The following is a 12,403-nucleotide window of genomic DNA, read 5'->3' on the forward strand; positions in this document are numbered from 1 at the left end:
GATTGAGTTTTATGATTGAGTGATTTGAATTTGATTTATCGTGTTAATTGCGTTGAAAATGCTAAGTGTTATGTGTTGATTATTGTGTGTAAGTATGATGGTTATCGAGATCCCAATTGCCGTGGTAATCGCGTAGAAATTGCTAAGTGTTAAGTTGTGAACTTGATTAGGAATGACTTAGGTTAATTCATGAATTTTTGGAAAAATGATCAGGGAAATCGATTTCCCAATCGATTGGATAGTAAACAGGGACTTGGCCAAATGGACAAAATCGATTAGCCAATCGATTTTGTAATCAGTTTTTCGAAAATCATTTACGAAATCGATTGCCCAATCGATTGGGCCTAAGTCAGGGACTCATCCATATTCGACCAAATCGATTTGGAAATCGATTGGCCATTAAGTCAGGGGCTCAGCTATCCTGTCAATCGATTGCCCAATCGATTGAATCAAGCCAGAGTTCAAAATTTCACTAAAAACCTTCAGGAAATCGATTTGGAAATCGATTGGTATTAAGTCAGGGGCTCCGTTATCCTGTCAATCGATTGCCAAATCGATTGATTCAGCCCAGGATTCTGTTTTCATTAAAAATCTTCACCCCAATCGATTGCCCAATCGATTGGCTCAGTGAAAATCCTCATTTTTAGTTATATGATTAATTTCTCTTTGACTTATCCATGTCTTGTTTTATTATGTGTTAATTAGGAGATCGAGAACTGCATTTTACCTTCATTTTAATTGGCAATGTATTGTATGAACTTTTCGCATATTGAAAATCCTGTTAAGGTGCATGCTTAGTTGAAAAGTTGTTTTGAGCATTCAAAAACTTAATTGCTATGTGTTAACTGTTATTTTCTGGTTGGTGACCCTTTACAACTATTGTGGAAATCTGGGCTTTGCCCTCAGATGAGAGTCAGGACGGCCCTACCGGTTCGTACCCTACGGACAGGAATGGAGATGGGAACGCTTGACTGCAGTTACGTTAGGAGGATCTCACGGGGCGCGTGGAGATTACTCAGGGTGTATAGCTTTTTGGTAGGATGATCAGATTAGGATGATGTATAGGGACGAGGGGTCCTTCTTTTTGGTTTGGGTATTTTTAGTTTGGAAAACTGTACTTTTACTAATATTATCAGTTTGACATCATCTTTGAATGGGTTCCATGTACCATTTGATGTTGTGTAAATGTGTTGGATTTATAATTGGAGAAACTTTCCGCTGCTTGTAAATTATAATGACTCACTTATTTATCCAAAGACATTTCCTCATTTGTTTTACTTTGTTTTATTTTAATTTCTTTCAAAAAAAAAATATACCCTCGCTTTGAAAAATGGGGTGTTACAAGATGATTCATCTTCAGAGTTTCTCACATAAAAAGTGAATGATTTCTTTTAAAAAATAAGCTCGTAAAGATAAGAGCTAAGGTAAAAAGGAAAGAAAGAAGCAATTATTTTGGTTCCCTACCAAAAGGTAGCTACATCTAATCCCTTCAACTTGAAGAATTTCTATTTTACTATCCTGATTATAAACCACCAGAGTATACTACTATCAACTGACTATACCTTAGTCTTCTCAAAACTTTTAGCTTAGTACAGTCAAACCCTTTAAGGTTTCAAGCCAAAACTTGGCTAAGTTACAATGAAAAGATATTTGTGTAATTACAAGATAACTCTTTAATAACACAAAATACAAGTGAAAAGCTTTCAAGAGAAAGTATGTAGGAAGGATATTAGTTTTCTTGATACAATCATAATTGTATTTTGATTCAGGCAACATAATGGTTCGATGAAAATCTAGATGTATAGCCATGAGGTAGGAGTACTACATATAGTACTATGAAAATGACGTCGTTGAAGGCACATGGAACAAATATTTGCATACAACTTGTACAATATTGTACTATTCGGACATTTGGATAAATTTCAAAATATATTCCTTAAACTTGTCTTTTTTAGCTTCATAATACTCTCTTGTTCAAGAGGAATCTCGATGAATGCAGATTATTGTTCTTCAAGAAAAAAACACATCAAAGGATGAGATTGACCTTTCAGATGAGTGCAACAACTGATGATCCACATCTTGTTTAAAAAAAACCATTTTTACCTCACGTTCGCCGCACATCAATACTCATCAACTATTTTTGAATCTCCTCAAACTCATTAGTACCTAAAATGTTGTTGTAAAGGTTAGTTTTTTTTTCCCATCATCCACATCAAACCAAAGCTAAACATATCAAAAATGACACAAAACATATAAATGTAAAACTCCAATTTAAAAGAAAAAAAAAGTGAAAATCGATAAATCGTATAACACTAACATATGCACTTATGCGTAATGCATGCTTCTAAAACAATACAATTCGGATATAAATCTGCCACTAAGGCAACTTCCACATAGAAAGATCATCCATACCAACGGGGAAAAAAAACCTGTCACTAATGCAACTTCCATGAAGATGCATATGCCATGACATGACGATATATTAACAAAGAGATATATTCCCACACAACCCACTAAGAATCATGTCATATAGTGGTGAAGCTTGACTAAAAAGTTTGGGGTGGCCGACATAAGATTATAATATATAAATCAAATATGCAAATAATATTATATAGAAAAAAATTAAGTTGTAATAAACATAAAGTGGAGTATCAAATAATTTAACTACATGACTTAAAAATACTTTAAAGTAATGTTCTGCGCCCTTTAATTAACTTGAAATCATCAATAATGGACTCAGAACTGAAACTAGCAACAATTTCACTTTCAATATAAACCACCATGCTATATGCCAAAAAAAGTCAGCTTCCATCTTGTTTTTTAACCGCGACTTAATAATTTTCATTGCTGAAAAATATCTTTCAGTTGTGGCAGTAAAAACCGGAAGAGTCTTGATAACACGAAGTAGTTTATCAATCAAGTTGAAATTTTACACCTTTTCAGTTACAATCAAACATGAGCACAATTCTTGGATAGTTGATAAATTCTTTAAATTTAAATCTTGACAAGCATCAACCAAGAAATGTCAGAGTTGAAATTTCAAATTAATCTTCTCTTGCATATTGAAATCCACAGGGTAATATTTTTCAACTAGAGTGCAAATTTTTTCAATGTTAAAAGCTTTATAATTATCCTTAGAAGTCAAAGCACAACTTAGAATTAACAAATCCATTACTTGCTCACTAAATGTGTTATTCAACTCTTGTAATTGTTGGTCAAGGGCAGTAAAAAATATTTCAACTATAAAATAACGCTATATTTGTAACATGACCTTGTTGAAGGCGATAACGTCCAAATCATGTTGTTGAATGAACATTGTTGATATCATGAATTTCAATATCATGTTTTTTACAAAAAGTCTCCATTTTGGTAAACAATACATCCCAACCATCTTCTCTCAAGGCTTGAATAAGAGACTTTGTTGTTCCAACCAAACACATGACATTAACTATATCATGAGATTGTTGTTGTAAGGCTTGACAAAACATATCAGTTATCCCCATAATGTCTTTCATCAAATGCAAGATAAATATAAAATCAAACACCTTGAAATAATTATAAGCACTATCAACATCCCCACATGTAGAGTACTTTCTCTTTCATTTGTATTTTTTTTTAAACAGTACAGTTGTCTCATACATATTTATCAAGCTACAAATAGAAGATAAATGTGATCCCCAACGAGTATCCTCAGCTCGTTTTAAAGTACTAATTTGATTTGAATCTGTACTAGTTACAATCTCATCAATTTCTATCAAATATGCAATTTCCTCTAATTAAGCAACTTGTAAATCATCATGACACTTAGTAGAAGAAAAAACAACATTAACAACAAAGTTAGCTTCTCAAATAATTTATGAATTGGAACAACTTCTCTTGATACAGTAACCAAGGCAAATTGCAATCGATGAGCAAAACAAAGAACCTAGTATGCGTAAGGACAATCTTTCATAAATAGTGCGTGTAAATCGTTTAATTCTCCTCTATATTATTAGCACCATCATACCCTTGACCACACATGTTAGAAATATCAAAATTATATCAATAAAGTATATCATATCTTCTTTTAGAGTTAAAGCTGTAATGTCTTTAACATGTACCACAAAAAAAAAAAGTTGCACTTGTATTAAACCAACTTTATCAACAAATCTTAACACAAGAGACATTTATTCCTTTTTTTTTATTCATCACGAGCTTCATCTACAACGATGCAAAATTTGGAATCACCAATTTCTTCACAGATATGTTTTCTCACCATACTAGAGAGAATATGCAAGAGCTCTTTTTAAATTTGATGTGATGTATTCTTGGAATTATATGGAGCACTTTCCAACACAACTTTTGCAACTTCATCATTGTAAATTGCCAAGAGTTTTATCAATTGAAGAAAACTGCCTTGATTTCTTGACCCGTTAGTTTCATCATGTCCCCTAAAAGCACAAGCTTGAACTGTTAACCAACGAACAGTGTGAATTGATGTCTTGAGATGTATTTGATTCTTCAAAATTTGTTCTGAGCTTTGCGCTTGAATAATATTCCTAATATGCCCAAGTTGATTCAATAAACCTAGACAAGCATTCATTGCAATATTGTGTGGTGAGTAAGGATCCATCCCTATGTGTTTGAGAAAGGCACAATATTTTCCATTTTTAACTTTCTTCCAACCTCTAAAACCCGTACCAATGAAGACATCTAATCTAGGACGTCCACTTGGTCTTTTGCTAAATAAATAGCATGATAAACAATATGAAACATCTTTAGAAGGTGAATATTCTAGCCATGAAGAAAAGATGTTAAACCAAACATATTGATAAGGACCAAATTTTAGATAAGCTATTCGTATTGCATCCAATTGAGTTGGTGGATATTGCCAAATTTGAAGGCGTTTTCCGGAGTCACATTCTAACATTTTTTAAAGTCGTCTTCGAAAACTCTAGGAACATTGGAAAGATGATTCTCATTTTCTTCAATTCTTGGGTTCTGATAGATAATTTTAGATGCAGAAGTTATAATTCATTCATCTATTTCACTCTCACAAATTTTCCTCTTGACAAAAAGAATCAATTTTTTTACTCTTCTTCATTCTCAAAAACTTCTCTAATACAAATAAAAAGGGAATCACAAATCAGAGTCACAACCACAAATACAAATATACTTGTCACAAATAAAAAATTTATTATCAACAAATTAGAGTCACAATTATAAATCAGAGTCACAATCACAAATCAGAGTTATAATCACAAATCACAGACTCACAAATCAAAGACAAAGGGAGTCTGGTGATCAATGATAGGAAATGAGATTTGATCAAGCCACATTCACATGCAATGCAAAACACGAAATATAACCTCTTGATTTGTGTATATTATCAAACACCTTATATGCAACAAAAAACTCCATAACATGCATTACAACATTAGAACAAAATATATTGTAAACCTAATTTTCTATCAACACTAAGCCACTAACATCTATCCATTCACTTATTCCCAACAATTGTAACAAGAAAAGAGAGATATATATTAATCGATTTGATAACAATGGCATAATAAAGTAAGTAATAAAACAACTCCGATGATGAACGAAATTGAGAGATGAATTGAAATTTGAAGACGAACATTTTGACAATCGGAGACAGAAGATATGGAAATAGGTTGGAATCTTTGCAGAGGCGAGCACCGATCGTGACACGATGAAGTGAGGAGCACATATTGTGATGCGATGGTCGACAGAGTGAGATGCACCGATCGTGATGCGACGGAGTGAGGAGCACATATTTGTGACGTGATGGCCGACAGAGTGAGCTGCACTGATCGTGATGCGACGGAGTGAGGAGCACATATCGAAGACGACATAGAAGACTCAAACAAAAACGACAAAGACAAACTACAACGAACGGAGATTCTGGTGATTCTGGAAGCTTCTTAAAAGGGAGAGAGATAGAGAGTCAAAGAGGAGAAAATGAGATTTTAGGCTTTTAGGTATGTTTGTAATCGAAACTTGATATCTTATACACCCTATGATATCTTATAAAAATTAACGTTTAACATATATAACAAGAAAATTCAAACTCCAACTCATATACATCATCAAAGTTAAAATTTTATCACATATAACATACAAATTCAACCTTTATTTCATATTCATCATAAAAATTAAAACTTCATTACATATAACATAAAAGTTCATAATTTACTTCATATTCGTCATAAAAATTAAAATTTTATCACATATAGCATAAAAACTCATACTTTACATCATATTTGTCATAAACATTAAAACTTTATTATATATAACATAAAAATTCATATTTTACTTTATATTCATCATAAAAATTAAAACTTTATCATGTATAACATAAAATTTCATACTTTCTTTCATATTCGTCATAAAAATTAAAATTTTATCATATATAACATAAAAATTCATACTTTACTTTATATTCATCATTAAAACTTTATCGTATATAACATAAAAGTTCATACTTTACTTCTTAAAAATCATATATTATATATCGAACTCAACGTAAATGATTGTGGTTTTATTATTTTAAATCGTTAGTCTATATTATTCCTTTCAAAAGGCAAGCAATCACAAGTATTAATTTCATGTCATCCAACTAACGGTCTAACTATAATTTGAGTGAAGAAAAACACTTACCTTGGCTGGTTTTCTTCCTAATACAAAACTCTAAGCCCTACGAAGTTGTTCACAAGGAAAAAGAAGTTCCAAGCTTTTGATGCACAAAGAAGAGGATGTGTGAATGTGATAGTAGCTAGGGTTTCAGTATTCTTTTCTATTTATAGAATCTTGTCTTTAAAGGGCTTGTGTATTAGGGTTTATGATGGTGGTTAGGATTTCGATATTCCTTTATGCTTATTATTACTGAGTATAGAAAAATTGTGGACTTAGTGAAAATTTAAAGTGGAAATTATTGGTTAGATAGTTTTGGGCTTGGATGAAGAATAGGAGGGATAAAAGAGGAATGTACCGTGCACCCCCCTGTTTTACCTCTCACCCCCCAAGCATAAGGAAAAGGCCATATTGCCCCTAGTTTCATCTATAAAACCCTAAAAAAAAAATTCACTTTCCTTTTTTCACCCATTTCTTCGAAACTCTAAAATATTCGAACCTCCCACCCTACCAAAACTTCGAAACTTTAAAACCTCTGAAGTGAAAATGTAAGGAAGTTTTCGAAAGTTTCGTTGACTGTGAAAGTTTCGAAATATAGTTTTTCCAGAAAATATCAAACTTTTGAAACTTTCGTTAAACTTGAAAGTTTCGAAATACAAAACTTTCGAAACTTTCGTTAAACTTGAAAGTTTCAAAATACAAACTTTCGAAAGTTTCGAGCAATGCGAAAGTTTCGAAACGTAAAATCTTCGAACATTTTGAAAGTTACGAAAAAATAGGTTTCGAAAGTTTGAGATGCATGCAAAGTTTCAAAAGTTTTCAAAAGTTTCATATCTTGTGAAACTTTCGAAATGCTTTTTTGGTTTTTTAAAAATATTTTTCCATTTGTTTTTAATATTGATATATTGCAGTGCCTAGAACGAGAGGTGTGTTTGGCCAAATTATTTTCAACTTGATAGGTGACAAAGGTGATGGTGTAGAGAGAATTCAACCAGCATCATCAAACAAATGACGCAACGAAGCAAATCGTCCAATTAGGCAGCGTCGTCGAAGACAAGAGGTTCAGGATGATGATGTTGAGTCTACTGAGCATGCACATATGGAGGAGGATGTCCCTCAGCCTCCACAGATGAAGCAGGCCGCTGATGATATTCATGATGCTTCTGCACATGTTGATGATGCTGATGAGTCTGATGATGATGCTGATATTGATGATCAGGATCAGCAGACCGGATTTCTCGGAGGACCGACGGTGACACGTGTGTTGACACAATATGAGCATCATGTGGCTCGGAGGCTATGTGAATAAGAGGTATATATCAATTTATTGTTAATCATATTTAATTATTTGTTTATTTATGTTTAAGTTTATTTAATTAATTATATATTTATATAAATGTTTAATTATATTTATGTTTAAGCTTATTTAATTAATTGTATATTAAGTTTATTTAATTAATTGTATATTTATATATATGTTTAATTATATTTATGTTTATATTTATTTAATAAATATTAAGTGTCTATTTAATTAACTATTTATTTAACTTTAATTAATTAATTAATTAATTGTTTTGTAATTACTCGCATGATCGTGGATCATTAAAAGTTATTACTCACGGATTGAAGCTGAAGAAGTTTGCCAAAGTTCTTGTGCCAGATCCTGTAGAGCATTGGATTCGGGAATCTGGGCTGATGCATCTATCTTCAAGCTACCTCACTATGGCTGATGTTGGTCTGATATCCGCATTTGTTGAAAGATGGCACAGAGAGACCAACTCATTTCATCTGCCATTTGGAGAGATGACTATCACTTTAGACGACGTCGCGACTCTCCTTCACATCTCACCACATGGTAAATTTTTTGATGCACCTGTGAATATGAACACTAATAATGCTGCAAGAGCTGCACATGAGTACTTGGGTGCAACATGGGAGGAAGCATGTGCTGAGATTAGTTATAATAAATGTGCCCAATATAGATTGCAATGGTTACGTGATTTATATAGTCGTCTCATTCAAAATAACCAGTTTGAGTGTGCGGCTAGAACGTATCTATTGCATTTAGTTAGATGCACTATTTTCTCCGATAAAACACATAAGCGTGTTGAGACGAAATACATTACTTTTTTTTATTGATTTACATCATTGTCGGGACTACTCGTGGGCTTCCGCGACATTGATTTTCCTTTATGACAATCTGGGAGATGGAGCTGTCCACGACACTCAATAGTTGGGAGGTTACATGACCCTACTACAAATATATCATTTATATTAAGTTGTGTCATTAATATATTTAATTATTAATTTAATTATTAATTTAATTATTAATTTAATTATTAATTTAATTATTACGTTGTGTTATTTTATGATGTTAATTATGTTGCAGTGTTGGATTTACGAGCACTTCCCTAGGATCTGTAAGCGGGGTGATAGAGAAGCGGTTCATGCACATCTTCCAAGAGCGTGTAGGTGGACTGCAAAACATGTTGTTGAAGGTGGATTGATGGCATATCGTCGGAGACTTGATGCGTTGTTGCTCGAGGATGTAGTGTTTACACCATATGATGATGATCGAGCTAATCATCCGTTTGTATCGATTTTGATGTTTTCTGGATATCTTCGATGTGGTGGAGTCTCAGTCCCATATTTTCCAGAGCGATGTCTTCAATAGTTTGGTTGTATTCAGTGCATTCCGCGTGACGTTCTTCCGATGCCAAACAATATAGATTGGGTCTGACATAGTACTATGATATCAACTGTAGAGACCTTTCGGAGACTATATCATGTTGCGACTTTTCCTAAAGAGGTCATTGCATACTACTATGCATGGTACATTAGTGTTTCACATCCTCTGATTCTCCCTCCATCCACTGTTGCACCTTCGAGTCCACATACTACTGTTGCTGCACATGCTGGTCTATCATCTTCTGCACATGCTGGTCCATCAGAGCGAGACCATAGAGCAGCTGAGCTTGTACATAGGGCCATAAATTTGGCAACTCCATTTAGTGAAATTCATACCATATTAAGTGAGTTAAGCCTCTTGTACGAAGATTAGCGAATGTGTTATGTATGCCTGAATATTTTGAGATTAGTGAATGTGTTACGTATGCCCGAATATTTTGGATATTTTGGATATTTTGAGATATTTTGAGATTATCGAATGTGTTATGTATGCCCAAATATTTAATCGATAATGAAACGTAAATGATAACGTAAATGATAAAATGTAATGAAATACAATATATTAAATTATAATATTCATTTAATGAAATACAAGATATATTCTAATCTTCATTTAATGAAATACAAGATGATTTGCTAAATGATGGATCAATGTGTTCCCAATGCTTCATACGTGCTGCACAAGCTATTTTCCATGTCTTTGCACATTCACTACAATAGTCTTTCTATTTTTGTGAGGTAGGTGGCAAAGGACAATTACACTTCAATTTGATCTGAACAATAAAATATTAAACATTAATTTAATAAACAATGCTAATATCATAAAAAATTAATTTAATAAACACTAATAAATTTTACCTGTACCCAATGATTTTCATTGACGAATCCAATTGCTAGTAAACATTCTTTTGACGGTGCTTTGTTTAGCGGAAAGAATGTCATATTCAGATTACGAGACAACGACACTAATATGACATTATATAGTGTTGCTATCACGTAACCCAAGTCTGGTATACACATCCACTTATCTTTTCCTTGAGCACCCAATCATGATATTTTCAATGAGTTTCGCACTGATTCAACATTGTCTTCGAACACATTAGCATAAAGGTCTTGATGTAGACGAATCTCTTTATCCAATTGTGTTCGAACTAAAGGCCAAGATTCTTCAGTCCAACCTAACAATGTGGCAATTGCGCGAAACCTACAATTTTCATCAGCCACAATATATATTATCTACTCAATATACAGATGTATAAAAGTAGGAAAATGTGTGTAAAATGGCTGTTTTGCAGAATATTGTGATAAATGAGATGGTTGCCTTGCAGAATATTGAGATGGTTGCTTTGCAGATTCTTAAGAGGCATCAACATACTCCCAATATGAAGGATCACGAGAAGTATCAAATTCTTTTTTCTTTTTACTTGCTCCCTTGGTTCTCACCTTCTCTGGTGGTGCAAGTATTGATGTTGTATGTGGAAATACAACTTCACGCACCTTAGCCCTGAATATCCTTTGACTTACAATATCGTGTTTCTTCATGTATGCTTTCATTGCTTCTAACTCTTCTAAAAAGTCATAATCTGATAAAGATTCTTCATCCTCCAATTCATTCTCAAGGTTTAACTTTCTCCAAAAAAACATGAATGTTATCTAAAGGGATAACATTACCAGATATCTGCAACTTTGCCAACTCACAAGCACATGGTAATCCATGAGTTGTTCTGATTGAGCAACCACATATTGTTTTGTCAGTACCTACAATCTTCACTCTCTACAACTGTTTGTCAATTTTTTTTAAAACATTTCCTTGATACACAGTGATGTAGACTTTGAAAGAATGATGAATTATACCTGTGCTCAACATCCTTGATGGTTTTTCATTAACAGATGGACTATATTGTCTGACTTGTTTCAATTTCAGGTGTTATTTGCCTATTTTTAAAGTTCAAGAAATAAATGCCCAACGTCTACAATTTCAAAAGGCTATTCAGTGATATATTCATTTATAATTGGTTAGGGATGAAATATCCTCACTCTTTACATACTTTTATCTTGTTTTGTTAGTCATCAATCGCAAGATACAGGCAAGCAGGTCTAGAAACAAGTCTTTTAAGGTATGATCTAGTTCACCAACATATAACACTGAGAATGGCAAACTCGGGGTATTAAGCATGGCCTAACCACGAATCTTTCACATAATCAACAAAAAGAATAATATCGGCACACACTAGCTCAAAATGTTTCAAGTGATGATCATACTCCTCCACACTAGTCGAATATACAATTTTTTTCCATAAATCCATGACTTCTTCTTGTCTATCCTTTTTCACATATTGTTTGCATCTTGTCCCAACATTTTTTTCAATATGAAAATGACATAGCAAATGTATTGAAGTAGAAACACAACACTAATCGCATTCATCATGGCAAGATCTCTATCAATCACAATAACTTTAGAAATTAAAGTCTCAGATTTGAACAAATTTCGTACCTTTTCAAATGCCCAGATTCTTGTTCCAAATAAGCAAACCCAACAGAAAATGTCAAACTAGTAGATGTGACACCGACAATTTCAAGTAGTGGTAACCGATATCTATTTGTTTTGTATGTGCTATCAAATATCAAAACAAAATGAAACATGTTTAACAACTTTATACAATCAGTATGCGTCCAAAATATATCTCTCAAAACATCAGAATTCTCCTGTCTTCTTGTCCAATACACATAATTTTCTTGTTGTATTAACTTCAACAGATGCTGCATTTTTTCTGTGTACGAACCTCTCAACGATGATCGATAAGTACTCCTTGCTTTATATCTTTGACTTGGAATTGTCAGATTAGATTTATTTCTCTCTTTCAAAGCATTTAGAATGAATCTGGGTGCAAGCTTATACTTTGTCATGTCATTGACAAATTTCCTCTCTTCTTCATTTAAATGTCTCAAATAAGAATGATTAGTTATAGTATCAAGTAGATCATGATTGTGTGTTCCACAACGAACACTAATTTTCCATCCTTCACCGACACTTAACGGTATACATCTGAGAGTAAGCGAACAATTTTCCTTATGAGAACAA

The 12,403-nt window shown here is 33.0% G+C and overlaps 1 protein-coding gene and 1 pseudogene across 1 annotated transcript; one reads left to right on the plus strand and one right to left on the minus strand.

The window, feature by feature from the left end:
* Positions 1-2,684: 2,684 nt before the first annotated feature.
* On the minus strand, positions 2,685-5,855 carry LOC101496145 (uncharacterized; annotated as a pseudogene).
* Positions 5,856-7,732: 1,877 nt separating this feature from the next.
* LOC101495823 (uncharacterized) lies at positions 7,733-9,307 on the plus strand. The gene is made up of 3 exons (XM_004488468.1): positions 7,733-7,934; positions 8,243-8,676; positions 9,023-9,307. Exons 1-3 carry the CDS (start codon positions 7,733-7,735, stop codon positions 9,305-9,307), a joined length of 921 nt encoding a protein of 306 aa, XP_004488525.1.
* Positions 9,308-12,403: the final 3,096 nt, after the last annotated feature.

Source organism: Cicer arietinum, chromosome 1 (genome assembly GCF_000331145.2).
Source record: "Cicer arietinum cultivar CDC Frontier isolate Library 1 chromosome 1, Cicar.CDCFrontier_v2.0, whole genome shotgun sequence".
NCBI classification, from domain to species: domain Eukaryota; kingdom Viridiplantae; phylum Streptophyta; class Magnoliopsida; order Fabales; family Fabaceae; genus Cicer; species Cicer arietinum.